Source organism: Dendrobates tinctorius, unplaced genomic scaffold, assembly GCF_039654945.1.
Source record: "Dendrobates tinctorius isolate UK_male_01 unplaced genomic scaffold, ASM3965494v1 ptg000070l, whole genome shotgun sequence".
Taxonomy (NCBI): Eukaryota; Metazoa; Chordata; class Amphibia; order Anura; family Dendrobatidae; genus Dendrobates; species Dendrobates tinctorius.
The window spans coordinates 77388149-77414342 of NW_027361738.1; the positions used below are offsets into that span (position 1 = coordinate 77388149).

General features: G+C 42.1%; 1 protein-coding gene across 2 annotated transcripts; it reads left to right on the forward strand.

Moving 5' to 3' along the window:
• The first annotated feature begins 3030 nt into the window (after positions 1-3030).
• On the forward strand, positions 3031-25455 carry LOC141095709 (metalloreductase STEAP4-like). 2 transcript variants are annotated; one of them, XM_073581953.1, is made up of 5 exons: positions 3031-3198; positions 14699-15151; positions 20411-20935; positions 24128-24292; positions 24590-25454. In XM_073581953.1, exons 2-5 carry the CDS (start codon positions 14702-14704, stop codon positions 24857-24859), a joined length of 1410 nt encoding a protein of 469 aa, XP_073438054.1. In that variant the 5' UTR covers positions 3031-3198; positions 14699-14701; the 3' UTR covers positions 24860-25454. The 2 variants fall into 2 exon arrangements, with proteins under 2 accessions (XP_073438054.1, XP_073438055.1); XM_073581954.1 differs by lacking the exon at positions 3031-3198 and adding an exon at positions 7777-7884 and having other exon boundaries at positions 24590-25455.
• Positions 25456-26194: the final 739 nt, after the last annotated feature.

Consider the following 26194-nt stretch of genomic DNA (forward strand, 5'->3'; position numbering starts at 1 on the left):
ACAGCCCAGCATAGTATACAGCCCAGCACAGTATACAGCCCAGCATAGTATACAGCCCAGCACAGTATACAGCCCAGCATAGTATATAGGCCAGCACAGTATAGAGCCCAGCATAGTATACAGCCCAGCATAGTATATAGGCCAGCACTGTATAGAGTCCAGCATAGTATAGAGCCCAGCATAGTATAGAGCCCAGCATAGTATATAGCCCAGCATAGTATATAGCCCAGCACAGTATACAGCCTAGCATAGTATAGAGCCCAGCACAGTATATAACCCAGCACAGTATATAGCCCAGCATAGTATACAGCCCAGCATAGTATACAGCCCAGCATAGTATATAGCCCAGCACAGTATACAGCCTAGCACAGTATACAGCCCAGCATAGTATATAGCCCAGCACAGTATACAGCCCAGCATGGTATATAGCCCAGCACAGTATACAGCCCAGCATTGTATATAGCCCAGCATAGTATATAGCCCACCATAGTATACAGCCCAGCATGGTATATAGCCCACCATAGTATACAGTCCAGCATGGTATACAGCCCAGCACAGTATACAGCCCAGCATGGTATATAGCCCAGCATAGTTTATAGCCCAGCATGGTATATAGCCCACCAATGCCACAATAGTATATAGCCCAGCACAGTATACAACCCAGCATGGTATAAAGCCCACCAATGCCACCATAGTATATAGCCCAGCACAGAGTATAGCCCAGCATAGCATATAGCCGCTCCCCCCCAGAATGGCCCCACAGTCCAGTACTCACACTGATATATTAAAAAAAAACAAAAAAATATTCTCACCTTCTCCTTGTGCCCGCGCTGCTGGCTGCTCCTGTCTCCTGCTCTGCCGGCACACAGTGAGAGTGCGATGATGTCATCGCGCACCCGCTGTGTCAGTGGCAGAGCGGGGAATGATGGGAGAGGGAGCGTTGGCTGACGCTCTCTCCTCCATTATTGCTTTGAACTGTACTGGCAGTCGCCGGTATAGTTCAATGCGGCGGCGGGGGGAGTCGGCACTGGGGGAAAGCGGGCCCCCTGCTTCAAGGGGCCCTATAGCAGCTGTGTGATGTGCTGCTAGCTGGGGGCCCCTGGGGGAGCGGGGGCCCTAGGCAGCTGCCTGGTCTGCCTGCCCCTAACGCCGGCCCTGCTGCTGGTACAGTCTCTGTGTACATGCATTACATTACTGATCCTGAGTTGCATCCTGTATTATTCTCCAGAGCTGCACTCACTATTCTGCTGGTGCAGTCACTGTGTACATACATTACATTACTGATCCTGAGTTGCATCCTGTATTATTCTCCAGAGCTGCACTCACTATTCTGCTGGTGCAGTCACTGTGTACATACATTACATTACTGATCCTGAGTTACATCCTGTATTATACCCCAGAGCTGCACTCACTATTCTGCTGGTGCAGTCACTGTGTACATACATTACATTACTGATCCTGAGTTGCATCCTGTATTATACTCCAGAGCTGCACTCACTATTCTGCTGGTGCAGTCACTGTGTACATACATTACATTACTGATCCTGAGTTACATCCTGTATTATACTCCAGAGCTGCACTCACTATTCTGCTGGTGCAGTCACTGTGTACATACATTACATTACTGATCCTGAGTTACCTCCTGTATTATACTCCAGAGCTGCACTCACTATTCTGCTGGTGCAGTCACTGTGTACATACATTACATTACTGATCCTGAATTACATCCTGTATTATACTCCAGAGCTGCACTCACTATTCTGCTGGTGCAGTCACTGTGTACATACATTACATTACTGATCCTGAATTACATCCTGTATTATTCCCCTTAGCTGCATTCATAATTATGAAGGCTGTAGCATTGCTTGACCTATGACTGCTTAGATGTAGTCTCGATGGATTCTGGGAAGTGGCATCTTATCCTAAGACATGTAAGAAATGCAGGTAAGAAAATACAGGTTGCTTAAAGAAAATTCTCAGCAAGATCAATCTCCCAAACTGCATATATGGGCATGTAGGTCTTTAAATTGTAAATCAACTGACACCTTTATATCTTTCATCTGTTGTTGCATTCCCAAGTGATAAGCATTTAAACTTATATGCAAATGAGACATTTTCTGATCTGGGTGTGACAAAGCATTTAAGGAAGCAAAGTGTCTCCTTAAGTGCTTTGTCACGTCCAGAGCACGTATTGCCTCATTTGCAAAAAATGAGTATATAAGAATATATAAATGAGGCATTCTGTGCTCTGGGCATGACAAAGCACTTAAGAAGGCACTATTTTTCAAGCCTCTTGTCCTTCCCTGTACTAACCCCTTTGGTTTTATTGATGGCGTATGGTCTGATTTTCTTGCCTGGCACCTGTCGGCTGGTACTGAGCAGGGCAGAGAAACAACCTCCAGAGGCAGTGGCTCCTTAAGTGCTTTATCATGTCCAGAGCACTTAATGCATCATTTTCATATGGATATAAACTCTAATTACTCAGTAATGCAGCAACAGATAGAAGATGTGAAGGTGTTGATGGGTTTACATACTAAAAATTTGCATGTCCATATACTGTGGTTTGGGGCTGGGAGATGATATTGCTAATAGATTCCTTTTAAAGGGGTTGTCCACTGTTTTGACAACCTCTTTCTAAATGAGTCAGTGTTTCATGTAAAATAAAAACAGCAAATGCCCATCTCTCAGACTGGCGATGTCAGTGCTGTTTAAATTGTCCTGAGTGGTGCAGGTATGCTGCAGTGCGCACTCATCTCACAGTGGGGAAGTGTAAGCACTGCAGCCCATCATCGGCCGCTGATGGACTGCAGCATTTATGTGGCATACTTATGTCAATATGAGCACTGGCAGGCACAGCGTCGACTTCGTTGTAACGGCAGCAATCCAGGAGGGAGGAGAGGCTGTTACTATTTTACATGAGGCACTGATTAATTTAAAAAGGGGGTTGTCCAAATAGTGGGCAACCCCTTTAAATGAAAGATTATATTGAGTAACAATTTGGATTTTCCATTTACAGATCTGAGAACTGGATTGCACAATGTTACTTTTACTCTTTTACCCTGGTAAATATGTCGGGAAGGGGTTGTTGTGAAATCATCAAAAATCAATAAATGACACGAGGGCTGATCCTGACTGTGCACACGGAGGAATAACTCTGGATGAAGCTCCGAGTTCTGTGCCTCTTATTCCCAAGTACCAGTGAGTACCATCATTATATATCACCTTTATTATATGGGAGGCTGCACAGACAGCCATTGTTTTTTCCCTTGTGATCCTCTGTATGAAGAAGTTCCAGTGCTGCTTCCAATTCAGTTTTTCCCCTTCTTCCCCTTTATGATGCACTGCGTATAGAAAGCCATAGTGAGGGGGTTCAACACCATGTAGTCACTGCAGAGCAAATGTTTCTAAAAAAAAATCTGACACCACTTTGCCAATTTTCAACCATAGTATTCTGTATACACTGTAATGTAGAGCTGGGCACACTTATGGGTAGTTCTCGTTGTGGAAGTTATAAAAAAAAGACCAAGTGGGTCAGAGGATCCTTATTCTCCCAGTTGCTGAGAGAGCAAAAGAGGTAGTAGAGACCACCACCACAACTACAAGTCTGGATTAATTCCCCTCCTACACGGTATTCATCTTATACCCAATGTTTCCCTTCCCCCCCCCCCCAAGCCTGCCATCCTCTGGTTCTATCCTACAACCCCAAGAGCCCCTGCCATCTACTGTTTCCCTCCTACATTCCCTACCCCAGAGCCCCCATCATCCAATTTTCCCCTCCTCCACTTCCAGAGCCCATGCCATCCACTGTTTCCTTCCTGCCTCCCCTGCCTCCCCTGTAAGAAGCCCGGTCACCCTCTGTTCCCTCCTATCCCCTCCCCAGAGCCCTTGCCGCCCAGGACCACTCCACCACCACTTCTATTTCTCTCTGACCCCCAAAGTCTCAGACATCCATTGTTTCCCTCCTACCCACTGGACCCCTGTCATCAGCCATCTCCCATCTACATCCCCAGAGCCCCTGACACTCTATGTCTCTCTCCTAGTCTCTCAGAACCACTGACATCCATTTTCTTCTACTTGTCTCCCCCCCACCTACAGTTGCCTCTTTTGTGCTTTCTGACCTGATCCTTTGTTTCTACCTCAGAGCTCTGCTGCATAATTTATCCCCCTCCCCCAAAGAGCCCCTAACAAGTAACATCAATGCCCCCCTTTCCCATGTTTCATTTTATCCTACTGACACTCACTAATCTAGCAGAGCCCTGCTGTTTGTATCACTGACAATCCCACAGGTTTGTGCCATGTCGTGCCTCCTTAAGCTCTGCCAGGTAGTGGTACAATGCCTTGAAAAAGTATTGCTTCCCTGTGAACTTTTTCAAATTACACCCTTCAAGCATTAATGTATTGTACTAGGATTTTATGTTATATACCACTACAAAGTAGCAAGTATTTGTAAAGTGTAAAGAAAATATTTTGGTTTTCTAAATATTTTAAAAATATAAATCTGAAAATTATGGCGTGCCTTTGTATTTAGCCCCCTGTAGTCTAATACCCCGAAATAAAATCCTGAATGACACGTTGCCTCCAGATGTTAGATAATTAGTAAATTGTGTCCACTCATGTGTAATTTATTCTATGTGTTACTATACTTGTTCTGTGAAGACCTCAGAGGTTTGTTTGAAAACCTCAGCGATCAAACAGCATTTGAAAACCAAGGAGCACAACAGACAAGTCAGGGATAATGTTATGGGGAAGAGTAAAGCAGGGTTAGGTAATGAAAAATAGCTTTAACATTGAACATCTCATGGAGCACTGTTCAATCTATCATCCAAAAATGGAAGGAGTATGGCACAACTGCATATCTACCAAGACATGTCCACTTAAACTGACATCCCAAGGAAAGAGAGAAAGAGAGCACTAATTAGAGAACCATCCAAAAGTCCCATGGTCACTCTGGAGGAGCTGTAGAGATTCACAGCTCAGGTGGGAGAATCTGTGCACAGAATGATTAGTCATATACCCCGCAAATCTGGCTTTTAAGGAAGAGTGGCAAAAAGAAAGCCAATTTTTAAATCAAGCCATAAATGCTCCTATTTGCAGTTGGAAAAAAGTCATGTAGGGCACACAGTGAGCATGTGGAAGAAGGTGTTCTGGTCAGATGAGACCAAAGAAGAACTTGTTAGGCTAAATGCAAAACGCTATGTGTGGAGGAAAACTAACATTGTACATCACCCTGAAAACACCATCCCCACCGTCACACATGGTGGTGGCAACATCACACTGTGGGCATGTTTTTCTCCAGCAGGGACAGGGAAGCTGGTGAGACTTGCTTGGACAATGTATGGAACTAAATACAAGGCAATCCTGGAGGAAAAAAATGTTAGAGGCTGCAAAAGCATTTACACAGGGGTGGAGGTTCACCTTCCAGCAGGACAATGACCCCAAACATCCTGTCAGAGCTGAAATGGATGGTTTAGATCTATTCATGTGTGTGAACAACCCAGCCACAGTCCAAACCTAAATCACATTGAGAATCTGTGACAAGACATGGAAATTGCTGTTCACAGATGTCTCAATCCAACCTCAAAGAGCGAGAACGAGTGTACAAAAAAAAGGGGCAAAAAAGTCACCTGTAGATGTCCAAAGCTGGTAGAGACAGACCCCGAAAGACTTGTAGCAGTAATTACAGCAAAAGGTGGTCCTACAAAGTATTGACTTGGGGGGGTGGATACAAATGCATGTCACAATTTTCAGATTTATATTGTTAAAATATTAAGAAAACCGTGTCTCTTTTCCTTTACACTTCACAAATACTTGTTACTTTGTGTTGATAGATCACATAAAATCACAATGAAATACATTTAAGTTTGCAGGTGTAACATGAAAACATGGGGAAGAGTTCACAGGGTATGAATACTTTTTCATGGCACTGGATCTCTTACACTCATCATCTCTCAGGTATAAACATTTGCTTAGGATTTTTTGTATAACAGATATACACTCACTGGCCACTTTATTAGGTACACCATGCTAGTAACGGGTTGGACCCCCTTTTGCCTTCAGAACTGCCTCAATTCTTCGTGGCAGAGATTCAACAAGGTGCTGGAAGCATTCCTCAGAGATTTTGGACCATATTGACATGATGGCATCACACAGTTGGCGCAGATTTGTCGGCTGCACATCCCTGATGCGAATCTCCCGTTCCACCACATCCCAAAGATGCTCTATTGGATTGAGATCTGGTGACTGAGGAGGCCATTTGAGTACAGTGAACTCATTGTCATGTTCAAGAAACCAATCTGAGATGATTTGAGCTTTATGACATGGCGCATTATCCTGCTGAAAGTAGCCATCAGATGCCTGTTCTTAGCTGAGAGGAGTGGTACCCAGTGTGGTCTTCTGCTGCTGTAGCCCATCTGCCTCAAAGTTCGACGCACTGTGCGTTCAGAGATGCTCTTCTGCCTACCTTGGTTGTAACGGGTGGCAATTTGAGTCACTGTTGCTTTTCTATCAGCTCGAACCAGTCTGCCCATTCTCCTCTGACCTCTGGCATCAACATGGCATTTCCGGCCACAGAACTGCCGCTCACTGGATTTTTTTTCTTTTTCGGACCATTCTCTGTAAACCCTAGAGATGGTTGTGCGTGAAAATCCCAGTAGATCAGCAGTTTCTGAAATTCTCAGACCAGCCCTTCTGGCACCAACAATCATGCCACGTTCAAAGGCACTCAAATCACCTTTCTTCCCCATACTGATGCTCGGTTTGAACTGCAGGAGATTGTCTTGACCATGTCTACATGCCTAAATGCACTGAGTTGCCGCCATGTGATTGGCTGATTAGAAATTAAGTCTTAACACACAGTTGGACAGGTGTACCTAATAAAGTGGCCAGTGAGTGTATATTTTTTTTTATTTTTGTTAGGCCGGTTTCACATTAGCGCTTTTTAAGCGCACGCACGGCCGGGGGTAGCTCCGCCCCCGAGCCGGCTCTCTGTCCGGCGTGCCCTCCCCTTGCTTATAGCGCCGCCTCCTAGCGGACAGCGGCGCCTGCGATCGGCACACCCTATCTTTAGCATAGGGTGCGCAGATCGTGCGCAGGCCGTGCGCTAGTTGCGCTTTGACCTGCGCTGCGCACTTTTGACGGTGCGCCGTGCGCGCCAAAATCAAACTTTTCGGATTTTGGCGCGCACGGCGCACCGTCAAAAGTGCGCAGTGCAGGTCAAAGCGCAACTAGCGCACGGCCTGCGCACGATCTGCGCACCCTATGCTAAAGATAGGGTGCGCCGATCGCAGGCGCCGCTGTCCGCTAGTAGGCGGCGCTATAAGCAAGGGGAGGGCACGCCGGACAGAGAGCCGGCTCGGGGGCGGAGCTACCCCCGGCCGTGCGTGCGCTTAAAAAGCGCTAATGTGAAACCGGCCTTAGCTGTTTAAAAATTACTTAAAAAAAAAACATTATTAGGCTCCGTCCACACAGAATATAATTTGCAGTGGATTTAACGGTCGGGTTTTCAGCAAAATGTATGTTTGTGGGTTCACCGTGGATTACACCCCGTTCACAACCAGTGAAAATCTGCTACATAGACTGGGTGCATTCACAATCCTCAGCGACTGCCACTATCGTCTGAAGATTTTCAACACAAGATTTTCTAGATATAACTTAATCACCCAATATTTTGCCCCACCAAGCTCTATCCAGCCTTGGTTGAGGGTCCTGCATGTCAGCCACTTATGGCACATCCTTTATTGCCTCCCCCTTAAGGGAAATCTTTTTTTTTTCCTGCTCTGAAACTCCAGTCTCATATCTGCTCAGCAGTTGGCAGACACTAGTAGGGAGAAGATATTATATCAAGCCACCACGAAAAAGCCACCACATTCTCTCCAGTGATTGACGGTGAGTACTAATTTGGAGTAAGACGTAGCAGAGCTATGTAATATGAAATAGTTATTTTACATAGGACTGCCTAATAAACCTCAGCTGAGTTAGCAGATTCAGCTCTGCTACATCTGTATCTACTTTTTTGTTAGTATATACATAACACAGGTCAACGAAAAAAAAATTTTTTTCTGGTGTCCAAAATATTTTAATGAATTTGGGGTATTTTTGGGGTGCTGATTCTGAATATGTCATCAGTTTTGCCAGATTGGCTCAAGTTTTTGAGATTTTTGGTATCTTATTTATAGCACTTGTTGGTAAATGCGACGCATCATCTCATTAATTTCTTTGGATTAGTACTTGAACTGAGCAGTTCTCAATATAGTTTTGTGTTAATTAGTGTTCTAAAAGTTTGTTCATAGCTTGATTTTTGCACTAACTTTATGTTGTTGTCTGTTTTCCAGTGAAAAGCATGAACTCATCATGAAGAAGTTGTCTTAACGATCCAGACTCATTCTGTTACATTTGTGGTGAATATACACTGCCAAAACATAGAAGAAACATAACAGACTTCGTAAAAAAAGTGTATTTTGCCTATTTTGGGGTTATGCTTGGGGACCAAGACAAGTTTTGGGCACCACACATAGTGTGCAAAGCATGTATCGAATTATTACGAAAATGGAGCAAAGGACAAAGAAAAAGCTTCAAATTTGGTGTTCCAATGGTGTGGAGAGAGCCAAAAAATCATCATGATGACTGTTATTTCTGTGCAGTGCAAGTGCAAGGATTCAATAAGCATAAGAAACGAAAATGGGAGTAACATGGAATCTGCAAGAAGGCCTGTCCCTCATTGTGAAGATGTGCCTGTACCTGTGTTTACCATAAATAACAGTCATCATGATGATTTTTTGGCTCTCTCCACACCATTGGAACACCAAATTTGAAGCTTTTTCTTTGTCCTTTGCTCCATTTTCGTAATAATTCGATACATGCTTTGCACACTATGTGTGGTGCCCAAAACTTGTCTTGGTCCCCAAGCATAACCCCAAAATAGGCAAAATACACTTTTTTTACGAAGTCTGTTATGTTTCTTCTATGTTTTGGCAGTGTGTATTCACCACAAATGTAACAGAATGAGTCTGGATCGTTAAGACAACTTCTTCTTGATGAGTTCATGCTTTTCACTGGAAAACAGACAACAACATAAAGTTAGTGCAAAAATCAAGCTATGAACAAACTTTTAGAACACTAATTAACACAAAACTATATTGAGAACTGCTCAGTTCAAGTACTAATCCAAAGAAATTAATGAGATGATGCGTCGCATTTACCAACAAGTGCTATAAATAAGATACCAAAAATCTCAAAAACTTGAGCCAATCTGGCAAAACTGATGACATATTCAGAATCAGCACCCCAAAAATACCCTAAATTCGATGAAATATCTTTGGCACCAAAAATGCTGTTGACCAGTGTAATAGATGGCATTGGGCCATCATTCCCAGGACAGGCTTATGGCCCAGGAGTCAGACAGCGACCTCCAGCTAGTGGGAAACTACTACTCCCAACATTCCTGGACTGACTCCATTAAGTTTGTCCAGAGTTGTAGTTCCTGATCCCAGGAGCAGACAGTGCGAACAAACAAGACTTTAAGGGAATGTGTCATCAATGTTCAATAGATACAAGAGATACTATCTATTGTTCTCCGTTATCAGCTATCTCAGGATACTCTAGTATTTTATTTAATTAAATTAAATTAAATTTAATTAATTTTTTCCTTAATTACATAATTTACCGTAAATTAAATTTAATTAAATTACTAATGCGAAGTCCCATATTTATATGTTCAATGATAGACATTGTTCTTTACTTGACAATTCACAAAATCCTGCTCTAAAGGGGGTCTTACACATAGCGATATCGCTAAAACATCACCAATTTGGTGACGCAGCAGCGATATCGCTATGTGTGATACTTACCTCCGACCGGCTCCCCCCGCTGTCTGCCGCTGATCGCGCGAGATCGCGCAGCTCCATTTCTCGTCGGGCGCTTCTTGCTGGCACCGACAAGCGACGCATGGACGCGGGCGGGAGGACGTCATGGTTGCCGCGTCTGAAAGGTAAGTAACGACCGCTGTATCGCTGCTGCATCGCTGTGAGTTCTGCCTGTTTGGCAGCTCACTAGCGACCAGCTAGCGATGCACCAGCGATCCTGACCGGGTCGTATCGCTGGTCGGGATCGCTGGTGCATCGCTAAATGTAAAGGGGCCTTAAGGCATCTACAGTGGGTACGGAAAGTATTCAGACCCCCTTAAAATTTTTCACTCCTTGTTTCATTGCAGCCATTTGATAAATTGAAAAAAAGTTCATTTTTTTTTCTCATCAATGTACACCCTGCACTCCATCGTGACCGAAAAAAAAAAAAACAACGGAAACATATTTGGTATCTCTGCCTTCAGAAATGTCCAATCTATGTAAATGTAAAGTAAATTAATCTGATCGATAAACGACATTACGAGAAAAAAAATCTAAACTTTTTTTTCGCAGCTGCAACAATGCAATAACAAGAGATCAAAACACAAAACATTGCATCTACCCCAAAATGGTATCGGTAAAAACGTCAGCTCAGGACGTAAAAAAACAAGCCCTCACCCAACCCCAGATCCTGAAAAATTAGAACATTACAGGTGTCAAGAAATTATCAAGAAAAACAATTTATTTATTTATTTTTTTACAAATCAACAATTTTTTTAACTACTTAAAAAAAAAACATATTTGCACCCCTGGCCGAAGCATTTCAAAGCGAAACGCGCGTTGGGTGTAGTGGGTTCCCCGGGTGTGACCTCTAGGTAACTACACCTCTCTATATGTACGTATATTTTATTGGTCAATATATACCCTGTGCTATGTGGCGCTAGTACTCTAATTATTATTGTACAACTGTTTTTTATCTGTTCCTTGCAACCGGGGGCACATTTTTTCATGTATTGTTATATGTGACTTTAGCAACTTGTGCATTTATACTTAACTATTTTATTTACTATGTTCTCTTTGTTGCATGTGACGGGTGAATCATTATGTATATTATGTTGACGGATAGTGCCACCATTTAAAGTGCATAATGGCATAAAACCAACTTTGGTGATATACAGAACCCTTTTTGTACATTCTATTCTGAGGGTCTCTTCCTGGATATACCCACCCTTCTTTTTCCTGTATCTTGTGGTATCTACCTTGTTTTTATTGCTGTATTGTTTCTCTGAATAAAGATTATGCTGTATATTATGATATGACCTGATATGACCCTGTGTGAAGCTTTTTTGTCAGGTTTCCTATATATTCTTGCTTCATGGCCTCATATGAGGGATATGCGTAGGTGTTTCATACAGTGAACATGGTGAATAGAAAAAAAAAAAAAAACAATTGTGGAATTTCACTTTGAAAGTTGATTTCTATGATAGGATGATATATCATAAACAAGAAAAAACGCAGGTGGCACCGCTGTTACCGTATGGTTTCTTATATAGCGCGGTATTCAGAGAACCAACCACTGGGAATCCCGGGTGCCGGACCTGGAAAAAGATAATCCTAGGAATCGACATAGAAGAAAGGCCGCACTCTTCGAGATGAGGAGATTTTCACAGGTTTATTGACATATAAATTACATGTCAGGCCGGGGAAGTGACATATTAAGTGCAGAAAAGGCTGACAACGGCCGTTTCGCGCTATTCAAGCGCTTCAACGGGACCCGGTTGAAGCGCTTGAACGATAGTAACCGTACTGACCGGGAGAATCATATTGCCAAGTCATTTTTCTGCAGAGTGATCACCATTACAACAAACTTGGAATCTATTTTTCACACTTTTCATTACATTTTATGGTAAAAAGAATGGAATACGACTCATTCTGCAATAAACAATCTCTCATGTTGACGGAAAAATAAAAAAAAAGTTGTGAATGGGAAGGAAACAAAGAGCAAAAACGAAAATTGGCGACATCGGGAAAGGATTAAGTGCAGATGTTATGGAAAAGAGTGCTGTGTGTTCAGTATATAGCTCCTGCCTCGTATGTTTTACATCTCTTATCTTTTATACATGTGCTATACCTCCATTAGACGTCACAATACCACCGCAAACATACAACAGATGAGACCTACAGTAATAGCAATCAAGGCTTCCGGTCTAGGAAATGTATTCAGCGCGGCAGATAATAGAAAACCGTAGACACTAATGTCATGTTTTTCTACCACATTCACTTCTAATTCATTCTTGAATGTATTTTCCAAGGCTAAATCAGTTTTAATAATGTTAAACACTATACGCTTTATTACGTTATTAGTCCATTTACCTGATATATAAAAAGGAATTAAATAAACGTTATTTATTTTGCATACGGAAAAGTTACACAAGTTTCCAATATATTTTTTTTGCCAGTTCCTCACGGTTTCCGAGATCTCTGCTTTCTGTCGTTCAATGTAACTCTGTGTTTGCTTCCCCGAGGGCACCATATGTTCTGGGGGGGGGGGGGTAAAACTAGGACACTCACTTGTAGAGGAGGATCTGGGTATACTTGTAAATAACAGACTAAATTACAAAATTCAATGTCGATCAGAGGCCTCTAAGGCCAGCAAGATAGTGTCATGTATTTATCCCTCTTATCTCCTTTGTCATAGGCCTCTCTCACAGCCTAATCAGGCCTACTGCTTTGCACTGATGAGGGGCAAAAACCACAAAACATCTGTCTGCAAATGAAGTGGCTGGTTTGTTTTTTTTATCATAAGTCATGTGGCAAGGCTCGTTAAAGGGTCGATATTGACTTTTAGGATTGTTACCCAAATAGGTGGCTCTAGAGATCACTTGGTCCTCTTCTTCTCTGAAGAGGATATTTGCATATGTATTTAAAGGGTACCTGTCACCAGTTTTTGTGTCTCTGAACAAATGCCACCACCTTTATCTGCTCCTGTATTGCATTCCACAATCATGTCTATCCTCTCCTGACTCCCCTTCTACACCCCCAAAATTACCATTTTAAATGCTCCCCCGCTGTATTTATCCTCTTCACGACATATGACATATGTGTATGTCATATTTCGTGCCACCAACTTTGATGTATGCACTGATGCTGAGTCCAAATCTTTCCCTGCACATGATGGCTGATTTAATTGGGTATCATGTGCCTTTAACAGCCGCGGGTGGATTGGAGCTTCACCTGCTGGTGTTAACCAGTTATCTAGTCTCTGACAGCGGGATTTAACATGCGCCAGCCAGAAGCGCATCTAAAATCCCATCTATAAGCGCCCCTGTCACGTGATCAGGGGGCACCGATGGGTTGTTATGACAGCCGGGAATCTGCAAAAGACCACCGTGCCTATCACTTTGATACTTCAGTGAAAAACAATTCGTGGCCAGTGTTCATATTATATCATGATGACCAGGTATTTTTGACAAGGAGGGAAAAGTTTTTAAAGATGGTCAAGCAATACCTGGCCGACAAAACCAGCTTACTCGCTAATTCCTCTGTAACATTTAACTATTGGGTCTCAAAGCTGGACAACTGGCATGAGCTGTCCCTCTATGCCTTGGAGGTGTTGAGCTGCACTGCCACTAGCGTTTTGTCTGAGCGGGTTTTTAGGGCCACCATTGGGGTCATGACAGACAGGCGCTTTCACCTGTCAAAAAAAAATACTGACAGGCTCACTCTGATAAAAATGAACAAAACCTGGATTAGCTCCAACTTTTCCACACCACCAGATGACAGCAGCACATAAAGTGTTTTTAATCTTCAATATTTGAAAGAGGCCATCCAGTTGTTGCTTTCAAAGGTGTATAGATGACCTTCTTTATCATTTTTTTCTGGCTTTGCACCGTGTGCAGATCCTTTTTGAGTGTAGAAGTACCACAACTACACTTTCTTAATATTTGAATGAGGCTCTCTAGTTGCTGCCATCAAGGGTGTATGGATGACCCTCCTTATAATTTTTTTATGGCTTTGCACTGTGTGCAGAGTTTTATGTGTATAGTAGTACCACAATTACACTTTGTTCACAATATTTGAAAGATGCACTACAGTAAGTGCCTTCAAGGGTGAATAGATGACCCTCTTTGTAATTTTTTTGGTCATGGAAGAAAAGTATGAAAAAAAAAAAAAACCAAAGCAAAAAAATGAAAAATGATTGTGTTATTAAGGGATTAAGTATTTGTATAAATTCCAATTCTTTATTACAAATGTTTCTTTTAGCTACATCATCTGTCTGATAATAACCAGCAGGATACAGGCTGCCATAATACTGCTGCCTGCGGTCTGTCCATATACAAAGGAACTTAAGTTTTCTAGTACGACTTAATAACAATAGCAAGAAAATTAAATCATTCAATGCATATACTTAACAATATTTACAATGCAAAATTCTGGATATTTAGTCCCAGCCTTATAACTCCCCAAAATACTCACGTTTGTGCATTTTAATTGATCCCTGTCCCTTTTATGGTCCAATTTGAAAGCTCAGAAATATTGACAACTGTGACTAGTTAAGACCTCCATTTTTACTCCTGTAGTGTTGAGAAATGTTGTAATACCAGATAAATGCAGCCACCACTAGGGGGAGCTAAATGTATAAGCAGCTAATATTGAACACTGTAGCTGTATAGGTCTGTATGCTGTGAGCTCCCCCTAGTGGTGACTAAAGGTTGCTGCCATTAGAGTATAGAAAACGGTCTAGTGTCAAGAACTTTCATACCTCGGGGCCCATCGTAGTCATTAGTCCTGTCTTTATGGCAAATATGCTACTGATATTGATGCACAAGAAGCAGTAATTACTACTTTATTTCTTTCAGAAAATGGGAACCAAGGTCATGATACCGCTATGCTCAGATTTAGCAGAAAAGCACGACAGCATTTGCATTTTTGGAACTGGGGATTTTGGACGATCGCTTGGATCCAAACTGCTACAAAGTGGATATTCTGTGATATTTGGAAGCCGTAATCCGGGTGATACAAGTTTACTGCCCCGAGCGGCTGAAGCATTAAGCCACTCAGAGGCGGCACGAAAATGTTCCGTTATCATTGCGGCCATACAAAGGGACCATTATGATTTTCTAAAAGAGCTAGAAGAAGTTCTGGAAGGTAAAATACTGGTGGATGTCAGCAATAATGTCAAGGTAAACCAATACCCTGAGTCTAATGCCGAATACCTGGCCAAGATTGTACCCAAGGCCACAGTCGTCAAAGCATTTAATACCGTCTCCGCCTGGGCTCTGCAGTCCGGAAATCTCGATGCCAGCAGACAGGTAATCCTTCATGAATACTAATAAATTGCTCATGTCGCATTTATGCATGGTTAAAAAATAACAGAAACATCGCCATATCAGGTTACTGTTCACGTGCGGTATTGCAGCTCAATTAAATTGAATGTGGCGGAGCTGCAGTACCACACATCGTTTAGCTGCCAGACAAGGGTGGCATACATTCCCTTGTACACATTCATTAGACATAAAGAGTAAGGGTATGATTATTGAGACCAATGTACATGTATTGTTTCCTGAAACAACAGGAAGTTAGAGTACAGGGTGTGCCATTTATATGGATACACCTAAATAAAATGGGAATGGTTGGTGATAACAACTTCCTTTTTGTGGCACATTAGTATATGGGAGGGGGGAAACTTTTCAAGATGGGTGATTTCCAGGCGGCCTTTTTGAAGTCGGCCATTTTGGATCCAACTTTATTTTTTTCAATGGGAAGAGGGTCATGTGACACATCAAACTTATTGAGAATTTCACAAGAAAAACAATGGTGTGCTTGGTTTTATCGTAACTTTATTCTTTCATGAGTTATTTACAAGTTTATGACCACTTATAAAATGTGTTCAAAGTGCTGCCCATTGTGTTGGATTGTCAATGCAACCCTCTTCTCCCACTCTTGACACACTGAAAGCCACACTGCAGAAGAAATGCTAGCACAGGCTTCCAGTATCCATTGTTTCAGGTGCTGCACATCTCGTATCTTCACAGCATGGACAGTAGCCTTCAGATCACCCAAAAGATAAAAGTCTAAGGGGGTCAGATCGGGAGACCTTGGTGGCCATTCAACTGGCCCACGACGAACAATCCACTTTCCAGGAAACTGTTCATGTAGGAATGCTCGGACCCGACACCCATAATTGATGGTATGGTGTGGTATATGGGGTAAAAGGATAGTGAGGCCATTCTTCATCAATGGAAACCTCAATGCTACTGGATATCTGAAATTGCTCCATGATGATGTGTTGCCCTCTTTATGCACTGAAGATGGCACGTCCCCTGAGTTTTTCCAGCAAGATGGTGCACCACCACATTATGGGTGTCAGGTCCAAGCATTCCTACAAGGAATCTGACCCCCTTAGACTAGCATTTCTTCTGCGGTGTTGCTATCAGTGTGTCAAGAGTGGGAGAAGAGGGCTGCAATTTGCAATAAACATAGTGATATGGAAACAAAACACTGGTAAGTATGTTTTAAAATAAAATTTAAAACAAAAACCTGATTTATAGAAGAAATCATTTTCTGATGATTGCTTTCCCTTAATAGACAGTGCTGCTCACCCCCACTTGCTAGATATCTAGGACATAGGAATTTCTTATTGCTGCACAGCTTCTCTCCATTGCTCTGTGCTGTTTTTGTGTGTATGACATCTACTACTGGGAAAATCCTGTGTTTTTAGCTTTTTGGACTCTACTGGAGGTATATAGCTGATTGCTAATTCTTTACACATACATGTGATAACCCCTTGGAGATGCAGCCATTCATTTTATATTTTCACTTTAGTTTCTTTTTATTCCATTAAAGAGTCATAAACTCTTTATTCTTCAGTCAACATTGCCGTACGAGGGCCTGTGGACAAGTTTTACTTTTGATAGACACCATTAATTTTACCAAATAATGTTAAAACAAAACAGAAAAAAAAATCTAAATGAGGTGGAATGAGCGGCAGCAGCAAATCAGTAATAAACTGCTAATGGTCATTCATCTGGCCGGCTGGAGGTTTGCAACTTATGACGTCTTCGATCACCATATTTAAAGAGACAGACTTTGCATTGGGGCCTAGAAGCTTATAGTTAGACCCAGAAAAAGTGTAGAATTGAGCAGAAAATTAGGAATTTACTTTTGTTATGATGTTAATTTGTCTACACGCACTTTCTCCAATGTGTTAGGGATTCGATGGATGTGTGCTAAATGTGTGTTGGAGCTGAACTTCTAAAGACAATTACCCCATCCATCTAACACATTGGAGAAAGTGCATGTGAACTAGGAGTCTTTTGAGGAGTTTCTGGAGAAACTTTCTATGTCTCTTAGATTCCTACGCAGCCGCCTAGTTTTCCCGACGGCTTTTTTCACTGCATAGCTCATCCACCACTGGCATCTATTCCCTTTGTATCTTCATTAAGTGTTTAACCCTGGAGTAACAAATTACTGAACATGTGCACAGCAAAGCCGTTTCTACATTGAAGTGCATTATGTTAATTTTTTGCAGCAGTTTTTTGGCATTTTTTTTTCAGGCAGATTATGGATGAAATCCACTTGGAAAAGACATGGTTTGCCCATAGCCAGAGAGAGGAAACTGAGCGGAAAACACTTTAAATTTTCCAAAAAACTCAAAACTCCTCAAGTTTTTGGAGGTTCAGCTCATTTTCTGCTCCAATATAATTGTACATAAAGCCTTTGGGTGCACACAGCTTGGTGTTGAAGGTTTTTATATGCAGCAGGGTTATGAGATTTAGTTGCATCTCATTCACAACTCTTTTGCCGTAAGTTGCAGCCGATTATCTGCAAGCGAATACACAACGAAAATTTGCTGAATTTTTCGCCACATGGGAATTGCTGCAAATATTCCCAAACAGATCTGAAGCAAAATGTACACGGGTTACATGCTGATTTTTTTGTGGATCGTGTTACTAATTTGTCACTCATTTCACTTTATGTATTGCAAAAAGTGAAATCCGCAATGAAAAGCTGCAGAAAGAATTGACAAGCGTCACCTGAACCATGGTGAGGATTTGCTGGGAGCTGCTGTTTCCCAAACACCATCTTGCTGCTGACTATACAGGACGGAACAGAATAAGCATTACATTCAGTAACTCGCAGGGGACGTCTTTCCAATTGTTGTTGACTTCTTCCAGCTGTGTCTCGGCTCTGCAGTGTGTCAGCCAAATATCTTTGACTTCTCACTTGAAAAGTAGAAATTTGCACTCAGTACTAAAAACACAATTGTTGCACACTGTGCCCACTAAAAACAATACTGACAGATACAGTACCCTCTGAAAACAATACCGCCACATAATGGGACCTCTTTAAATAATGTACCCATTGATACCACACATGTGCCATGCACATGTGCCCATTATGCCACACCGAAACAATGCAATATATGTGCCCCCTTCTAGAAAATTACTGCCACACTGTGCTCCCTGAAAATAATGCTGCTGTCACGACACAGCTGTTGAATGACCCAGGACCAGGGTCTCCTTCCCTGTCCCTAACAATTGGGGGCGCCCTAGTTCACCCTACTCCCCAGGATACTTCTGAAGGTGAAGATGCTGGGGCCTCCAATCTTGCCTTATCTCCTGATTTAGCCCTCCGTCTCTTCTCTTCCCCCACCCAGGGAAGAGGGGCACTAGTGTTCACCATAGTGCACCAACCCAACAAACAAGGCAACACAAACAAGGGTTAACAGAACACTCCAGGCATACAAAATATTCACTCACATATAACAGAAGAATGCACTGAGGCGTGGAGATAGGGGAATAAACCAAAATAGAGAATAGGGAGTTACCACACATACAAACCAAGCAACAGTCACTGATAACTCCTTCAACTCTCCTCATATGAACGCCTCACCCTCCATTTGCCATGCAGCAATAAAGCTAGCTCTGACAAGGATTTGTATCAGATCCCAGATTATAAAGGGAAAAGGAGTGGCTAACCGAGCACAGCTGTGAGCACAGGGATTTCCAACATGGCGGATTAACCCCAGTTTTGCCAGAAGGAATAAACACATATAAATAACGCCAGAGTAGGAGCAATCAGACACTGCAGTCTTCTGGCTCCACACTGTTGCGGTAACCCCATGACACATTGTGCCTCCTAAAAACAATACTAAAACACACTATGCCTCCCTTGAAATAATACTTCCACACATTGTGCTCCCTGGAAATAATACTGATACACCCTGTGGCCCCTGGAGACAATACCGACCCACTATGCTTCCTGAAAATAATACTGCCACACATATGTTTTCCCTAAAAATAATATTGCCACACACGCTGCTTACTCCCTTAGGGTATGTGCACACGTTGCAGATTTTTCCACGTGGAATCTGCAGAATCTGCAGGTCAAAATGCCTGCGTTTTACCTGCAGATTTCCTGCGGATTTAGTGTGGATTTCACCTGCGTTTTTACAGCTGTGGATTCCTATAATGGAATGGGTGTAAAAACACTGCGGAATCCGCACAAAGAATTGACATGCTGCGGAAAATAAACCGCTGCGTTTCCGCGTGTAATTTTCCGCAGCATGTGCACAGCGGTTTTTATTTTCCATTGTCTAACATTGTACTGTGCATCAATTGCGGATCTGTAGCGGATCCGCAGAGGCACATCCACTGCGGATACTCACACAAATCCGCAACGTGTGTACGTACCCTTACACTCTGCTCCCTGGAAATAATACTGCCACATATGGTGCCCTGTGTAAACAATACTGACATAAATTGTGCTCCCTGGAAATAATACTGACACACATTGTGTCTCCTAAAAACAATACTGACACTCACTTTGTGTTCCTGGAAATAAGACTGCCACACAATGTGTCCCTTAAAAACAGTACTGACACCAACTGTGCCTCCATTGAAATAATACTGTCACCAACTGTTCTCCCCGGAAATAATACTGCCACACATTGTGCTCCCCTAAAAACAATACTGACACAGACTGTCACAGTGTGGTCCCCTGGAAATAACACTGACACACACTGTGCTTACTGAAAATAATACTGCTACATATATGTCCCCCTAAAACAATATTGACACACACTGTGCCTCCCTTGAAATAATACTGCCACACATGATTCCCCCTGTAAACAATACTGCCACAAACTAGACCACCCCACCTGAAAATGATACTGCCATATACTGGGTCCCTGGAAAAATATTGCCACATATACTGTATTGCCCTCTGAAAGCAATACTTCCACACACTGTGTTCACTAAAAACAATACTGCCATTCATGATGCCCCCTGATACTATACAGGGACATACTGAGCTCCCTGCAAACAATGTGTCCACATAATGGGCTCCATGAAAACAATACTGTCACATAGTGTGTCTCCTGAATATAATGCTGCCATACACTGTGCTAGCTGAAAACAATGTCGTCCTACGTGGTGCTCTCTGAAAATAGTGGTGCCACACACTGTAGATTCTTTAACTCTGTGTTCAAAAAGTTGGGTTTCGGATACTTTGCAGTCCATTCTTTATTCTTCAGACGACTGATTCTATCTTTTTTATTTTACTCTTAGGTCTTTGTATGTTCCGATGACAATAAAGCCAAAGAACATGTGATGGATATTGTCCGTGCCATTGGGTTGACGCCACAAGACAAAGGATGTCTGGTAGCGGCCAAGGAAATAGAAGACTATCCGCTGCAGCTCTTTCCGATGTGGAGACTCCCCGTGTACACGGCCGCAGGACTGACCGTGGCGGTCTTTCTCTACTGCGTGATACAAGACGTAGTCTACAATGCAGAAAAAAGAAACGACGTCTCACATCATCTGATGATGACGATTCCGAACAGGATCTTCCCGGTCGTCTCACTGATTTTGTTGGCTTTGTGTTATCTTCCCGGTGTGTTTGCCGCCATCATTCAGCTATATAGAGGAACCAAGTACAGACGATTTCCAAACTGGCTGGACCGGTGGATGCTCTGTAGGAAGCAGCTGGGGCTGGTGGCGTTGTCCTACGCTTTTCTCCATGCAGTTTACACCCTTGTTATTCCCATTCGATACAGTGTCAAGTACAGGGCGGACATGAGTATAATCAGCCAGGTAACGTATCCCCGTAGGTGATCTTTATCCGATCCACCCTAATGGCGCTTGTGCTAGATCTAAACTAGACTCTTGGACTTGGAGCCGCTCGGCTGATTGGTCATGGTGGTGACCTATTTCTAAGAACGCCCATTATGGCTTGACTGATATATGATAGGAATATGTCATCATAAGGTCCCCAAAATTCTGTGCGGCTTTTGATTCCCTGGCTCGCGCAGTGAGGTTGGGCTACTTTCAGTAGCTTCATCATAAACTATAAGTCAATGGTGACTGCACAGAATTTTGAACTCCTTGTTATGACATTTTGGGCATTTTTAGGGACTGTCTTCCATGACTGTTCAGCCGAGTGACTTCGCCTCCATGACTCCTAGTAGGTTCCCATGCAGGTACTGAACATATAATTATTAAGGAGACTAAAAAGCATTGGTGATACTTTAGGTTTGTAAATGCTGACAGGTTCCCTTTTATTCTTTGGATCTGCATACATTGGTCTTTTACCAAAATCGCCTCCAGGCAAGGATGTGCTTAGACACTAGAAGTGCACTGCATCTTGTAAATGTATTAAAATTTCTATTAAAGGGACTGAATATAGAAGATAACTCCTTTAAAAAGAAAAACTATGGTAGTTAATAACCACCGGTCTGCATCTCTCCAACCTTGTCAATAAGGCAACATTCTCTAACAATATTCAATGCCTTTATATCTATTTGTTGCCTTTTCCTTGTTTGTGAACGCAATTAACTCTTCTTTTAGCTTTTTGGGCCAATCTCTTGACAACCCAAAAAATATTAGTGAACTGGAAGCCACTGACCAAGAGGAATGAGTTAAGATTCCTCAGGAACGCTAGCTGAACCTAGTGACTGAAACATAGAGTTTGCAGCAGGTTATAACAGCCAGAGGTAATTCATTCTCAGAATGAATGCAGTAGTCAGGAAAAGTGGCCTTAATGTGTTAAAGTTGCAGAAAGAACTTGTTCTGTTAGCTGTGTTGAGCTATTTACGGTAAATTGTTCTTGTCTGATTAATTTATTGCAAACAGCAGAAAGTTTATCAATTTGGCAAATTATTGTAATTTCCAATGAGGGCTGCTGAATGGCTGTGATTGAAACTGTAATCAGCAGGGATAAAGTATTGACAGCTGATAAAGAGAAGCTGTAATAAGAAATGTGCCTGCTACCAGACAGCGCTCCTCCTGCAGTATCCAGTGGTGTTGTTAATTTTAAAAAAAATTGCATCCGGTCTTGCAAAATTAGCCAAAAATCAGATATACTTCAAATTTTAGCCATGGGATGGATAGATAATAGATAAAAGATAGATACGGTAGATAATAGATAGATAATAAATAGATACAGTGGCATGCAAAAGTTTAGGCACCCCTGGTCAAAATTGCTGTTATTGTGAACAGTTAAGCAAGTTGAAGATAAAATGATCTCTAAAAGGCCTAAAATTAAAGATGACACATTTGTTTTGTATTTTAGGCTAAAAAGTAATACACATTGTCATTTTTTCACATTTTAAAAATTACAAAAAGAAAAATGGATCGATGCTAAAGTTTGGGCACCTTTGGAGATTTGTGTGCTCAGATAACTTTGACCAAGGTTTCAGACCTTAATTAGCCTGTAAGGGATATGGCTTGTTCACCCTCAATGTTAGGAAAGGCCAGCTGATGCAGATTCCTCAGGTTTAGAAACACATAGCCTCCTCTAACCTTGTGCGAAAAAACAGCCACCATGGGTTCTTTTAAGCAGCTGCCTAGCACTCTGAAAATGAAAATGATGGAGGCCCACAAAGCAGGAGAATGCTATAAGAAGATAGCAAAGCGTTTTCAAATTGTCCTTTCCTCAGTTCAATATGTAATTCAGAAATAGCAGTTTACAGGAACAGTGGAGGTCAAGATAAGGTCTGGAAGGCCAAGCAAAATTTCAGAGAGAGCTGCTTGTAGGATTGCTAGAAAGGCATATCAGAACCCCCACTTGACTGCAAAAGACTTCAGAAAGAATTCGCAGATTCTGGAGTTGTGGTAATTGTTCTACTGTTCAGAGACACCTTATCAAATATGGCCTTCATGGAAGAGTCATCAGAAGAAAACCTCTCCTGCACCATCACCATCAGAGGTATGCAAAAGAACATCTAAACAAGCCCAATGCATTTTAGAAACAAGTCCTGTGAATCGTTGAAGTTAAAATAAAACTCTTTGGTCGCAATGATCAAAGGTATGTGCAGAGAAAAAATTGCATAGAATTTCAGGAAAAGAACATCTCTCCAACCATTAAGCATGGGGATGGATCAATCATGCTTTGGAGTTGTGTTGCAGACAATGGCACAGGGAACATTTCACAGGTAGAGGGAAGAATGGAGTCAATGAAATTTCAACAAATTCTTGATGCAAACATAACACCATGTGTAAAAAAGCTGAATTTGAAAACAGGATGGCTTCTACAAATGGATAATGATCACACACATCAAAATCCACAATAGACTACCTCAAAAGGCGATAGCTAGAGGTTTTTCAATGGCCCTCACAGTCCCCCGATTCGATCATCATTGAAAATCTGTGGCTAGTCCTCAAAATAGCAGTGCATGCAAGACGACCCAGGAATCTCACAGAAATGGAAGAATTTTCCAAGGAAGAATAGATGAAAATCCATCAAACAAGAATTGAAAGACTCTTGGCTGGCTACTAAAAGCGTTTACAAGCTGTGATATTTTAAAAGGGAGTGCTACTAGACACTAACTATGCAGGGTGTCCAAACTTTTGCATTGGCCTATTTTCCTTATTGTAATTTTTAAAATGTTAAAAATGACAATATATAATTTTTTTGGCCTAAAATACAGAGAAAATGTGTCATCTTTAACTTTAGCTCTTTTAGAGATCATTCCATCTTCAACTTGCTTAACTGATCACAATAACAGTAATTTTGACCAGGGGGTGCCCAAACTTTTAAATGCCACTGTAGATAGATAAATAGATAGATAATAGATAGATGATAGATAGATAATAGACGGATAGATGATTGATAGATAATAGATGGATAGATAAAAGATGGATAATAGATAAATAATAGATAATCGATAGATAAAAGGTAGATACAGTAGATAATAGGTAGATAATAAATAGATAATAGATAGATAGATAGATAGATAGATATGAGATGTATGACTCTGTATATTGATTTTTCTCCTATTTGAATAGATAAAGATGAATAAAACCAGGATTTTGGAGAAACCCCTGGTCTGGAGAAGTGACACCTATTTAGCTCTAGGAATCTTGGGCTTTTTCTTCTACATTGTCCTGGGTATAACTTCTCTTCCTTCTGTCAGCAATTCAGTCAACTGGAGAGAATTTCGCTTTGTCCAGGTTTGTTCTGCAGTTTGTTATATACGATGTTCAGTCCAAACTAAAGAATGCGGAAATAAAAGTCACTAAAGAAAGATATATGAATATTCAGTGATACATACGGTATAATATTTCCTAGTGGTGTCAATACCTTACTCTCCTTATCTTATACTGATCTTCAGTTTCATTACGTAAATTCTATTACCATTCAGAGCAGAGCAGCGCTCAGAATTCTGCAGTATAGTCAGATCCACTCTGCCATTCATTGAAAGCAATCTAATAAAATATCTTTATATATATTTTTTTTTTATTTTTCAGTCTAAACTTGGATATCTGACCCTGGCGCTGTGCACAGGACATGCAATGGTCTACGGCTGGGACCGATTCCTTATACTCGCTAGATACAGATGGTACATGCCTCCCGTGTACATGTTGTCGCTTGTCATCCCATGCCTGGTTCTTGTTCTGAAGCTTGTTCTAATCATCCCATGCGTTGATAAGAGGATTACCAAAATACGACAAGGGTGGGAGAGGTCTGCAGGCAAAAACTCAGAAACAAAGTTAAAAACGTACAGTATTGCTCTATAGCGTCATTTTCCAGGCACGGACTGGTCGACTACTGGAGTAAACATCTAAATCCATTGTTACGTAGTTATTTTGTGACTTTACATAACCACCACTAGGGGGAGCTCACTGCAGACAGCTGTATACAGCTCTTATTGACCTCAGTAATGCAGTTGCAATCAATCAATATTATTCAGGCCCCATTGCAAATCAGATTTATTATTAAACTTTGCAAATATTCTGGGTTTTTTTAAATTAACCAATCAAATAAGAAAAATACAAATAGCTCAATACAACTGATATAGCAAGTGTTTTCTCCAAATTCAGCATAAAATGCCTCTATGACTGACTACTGCAGTCCAAGAATTATTCACCCATCCATTACTAATGTCTATAGTGCTTAGCAGAGCTCCACTGACTGTTATGGCTGCTGCAGATATGATCCACTAGATTATGGCCCGATGCTATTGCATCGGGAGGATGCGATAGCATCACACCTCTTGCCATGTTAACCCTCAACACACACACTCCTCAACACACACTCCTCTCACCTTTCACCATCTCCACTCGCATCCACTCACTCTTTCACTCCACATACGACCCTTTCTCTCTCACTCCATCTCTCATACTCACACCGTCATCGTCGCTGCCCCGACATCTTCCTCCGCCGCCGCGATCCTGGATCCAGACGTTCTCCAGGCCGCCGACATGTTCTTGCGGCGACGCCATCTTGGATTTCGTGAAATCCCGCGATATTCAAGATGGCGTCGCCGCAAGAACATGTCGCTGGCGTGGACGACATCGGGATCCAAAATGGCGTCGGCGTAATCTCGCGAGATTTCGCCGACGCCATCTTTTTGGATCCTGAGTCGTCCACGCCAGCGACATGTTCTTGCGGCGACGCCATCTTGACTATCGCGGGATTTCACGAAATCCAAGATGGCGTCGCCGCAAGAACATGTCGGCGGCCTGGAGAACGTCTGGATCCAGGATCGCGGCGGCGGAGGAAGATGTCGGGCAGCGACGATGACGGTGTGAGTATGAGAAACAGAGTGAGAGAAAGGAACGTATGTGGAGTGAAAGAGTGAGTGGACGTGAGTGGAGGTGAAAGGTGAGAGGAGTGTGTGTTGAGGCGGTGTGGTGTGTTGAGGGTTAACATGTGCGTGTGTGTGGTGACGTCACCGGTTACAACTGGACGGAAGTTGTTACAACCGGAAGCTGCTTAGGGCATTTATTATTATAGATAACCAGTCACCAGCTCCAGAAAAATTCCTGACGACTCTTAGCTCATTTCTCATAGACAATGGGCCTTTTCTTCACTAATATTCTTGAGTTTTCGTGCAGTAACCGCCTTTTTTA

Bases quoted from the DNA above. Each gene is read 5' to 3' on its own strand.
- LOC141095709 (XM_073581953.1), top strand. From the start codon at position 14,702: ATGGGAACCAAGGTCATGATACCGCTATGCTCAGATTTAGCAGAAAAG. The intron at 15,152-20,410 runs GTAATCCTTCAT...TTTTACTCTTAG, and splicing joins ATCTCGATGCCAGCAGACAG to GTCTTTGTATGTTCCGATGA. The intron at 20,936-24,127 runs GTAACGTATCCC...CTATTTGAATAG, and splicing joins ACATGAGTATAATCAGCCAG to ATAAAGATGAATAAAACCAG.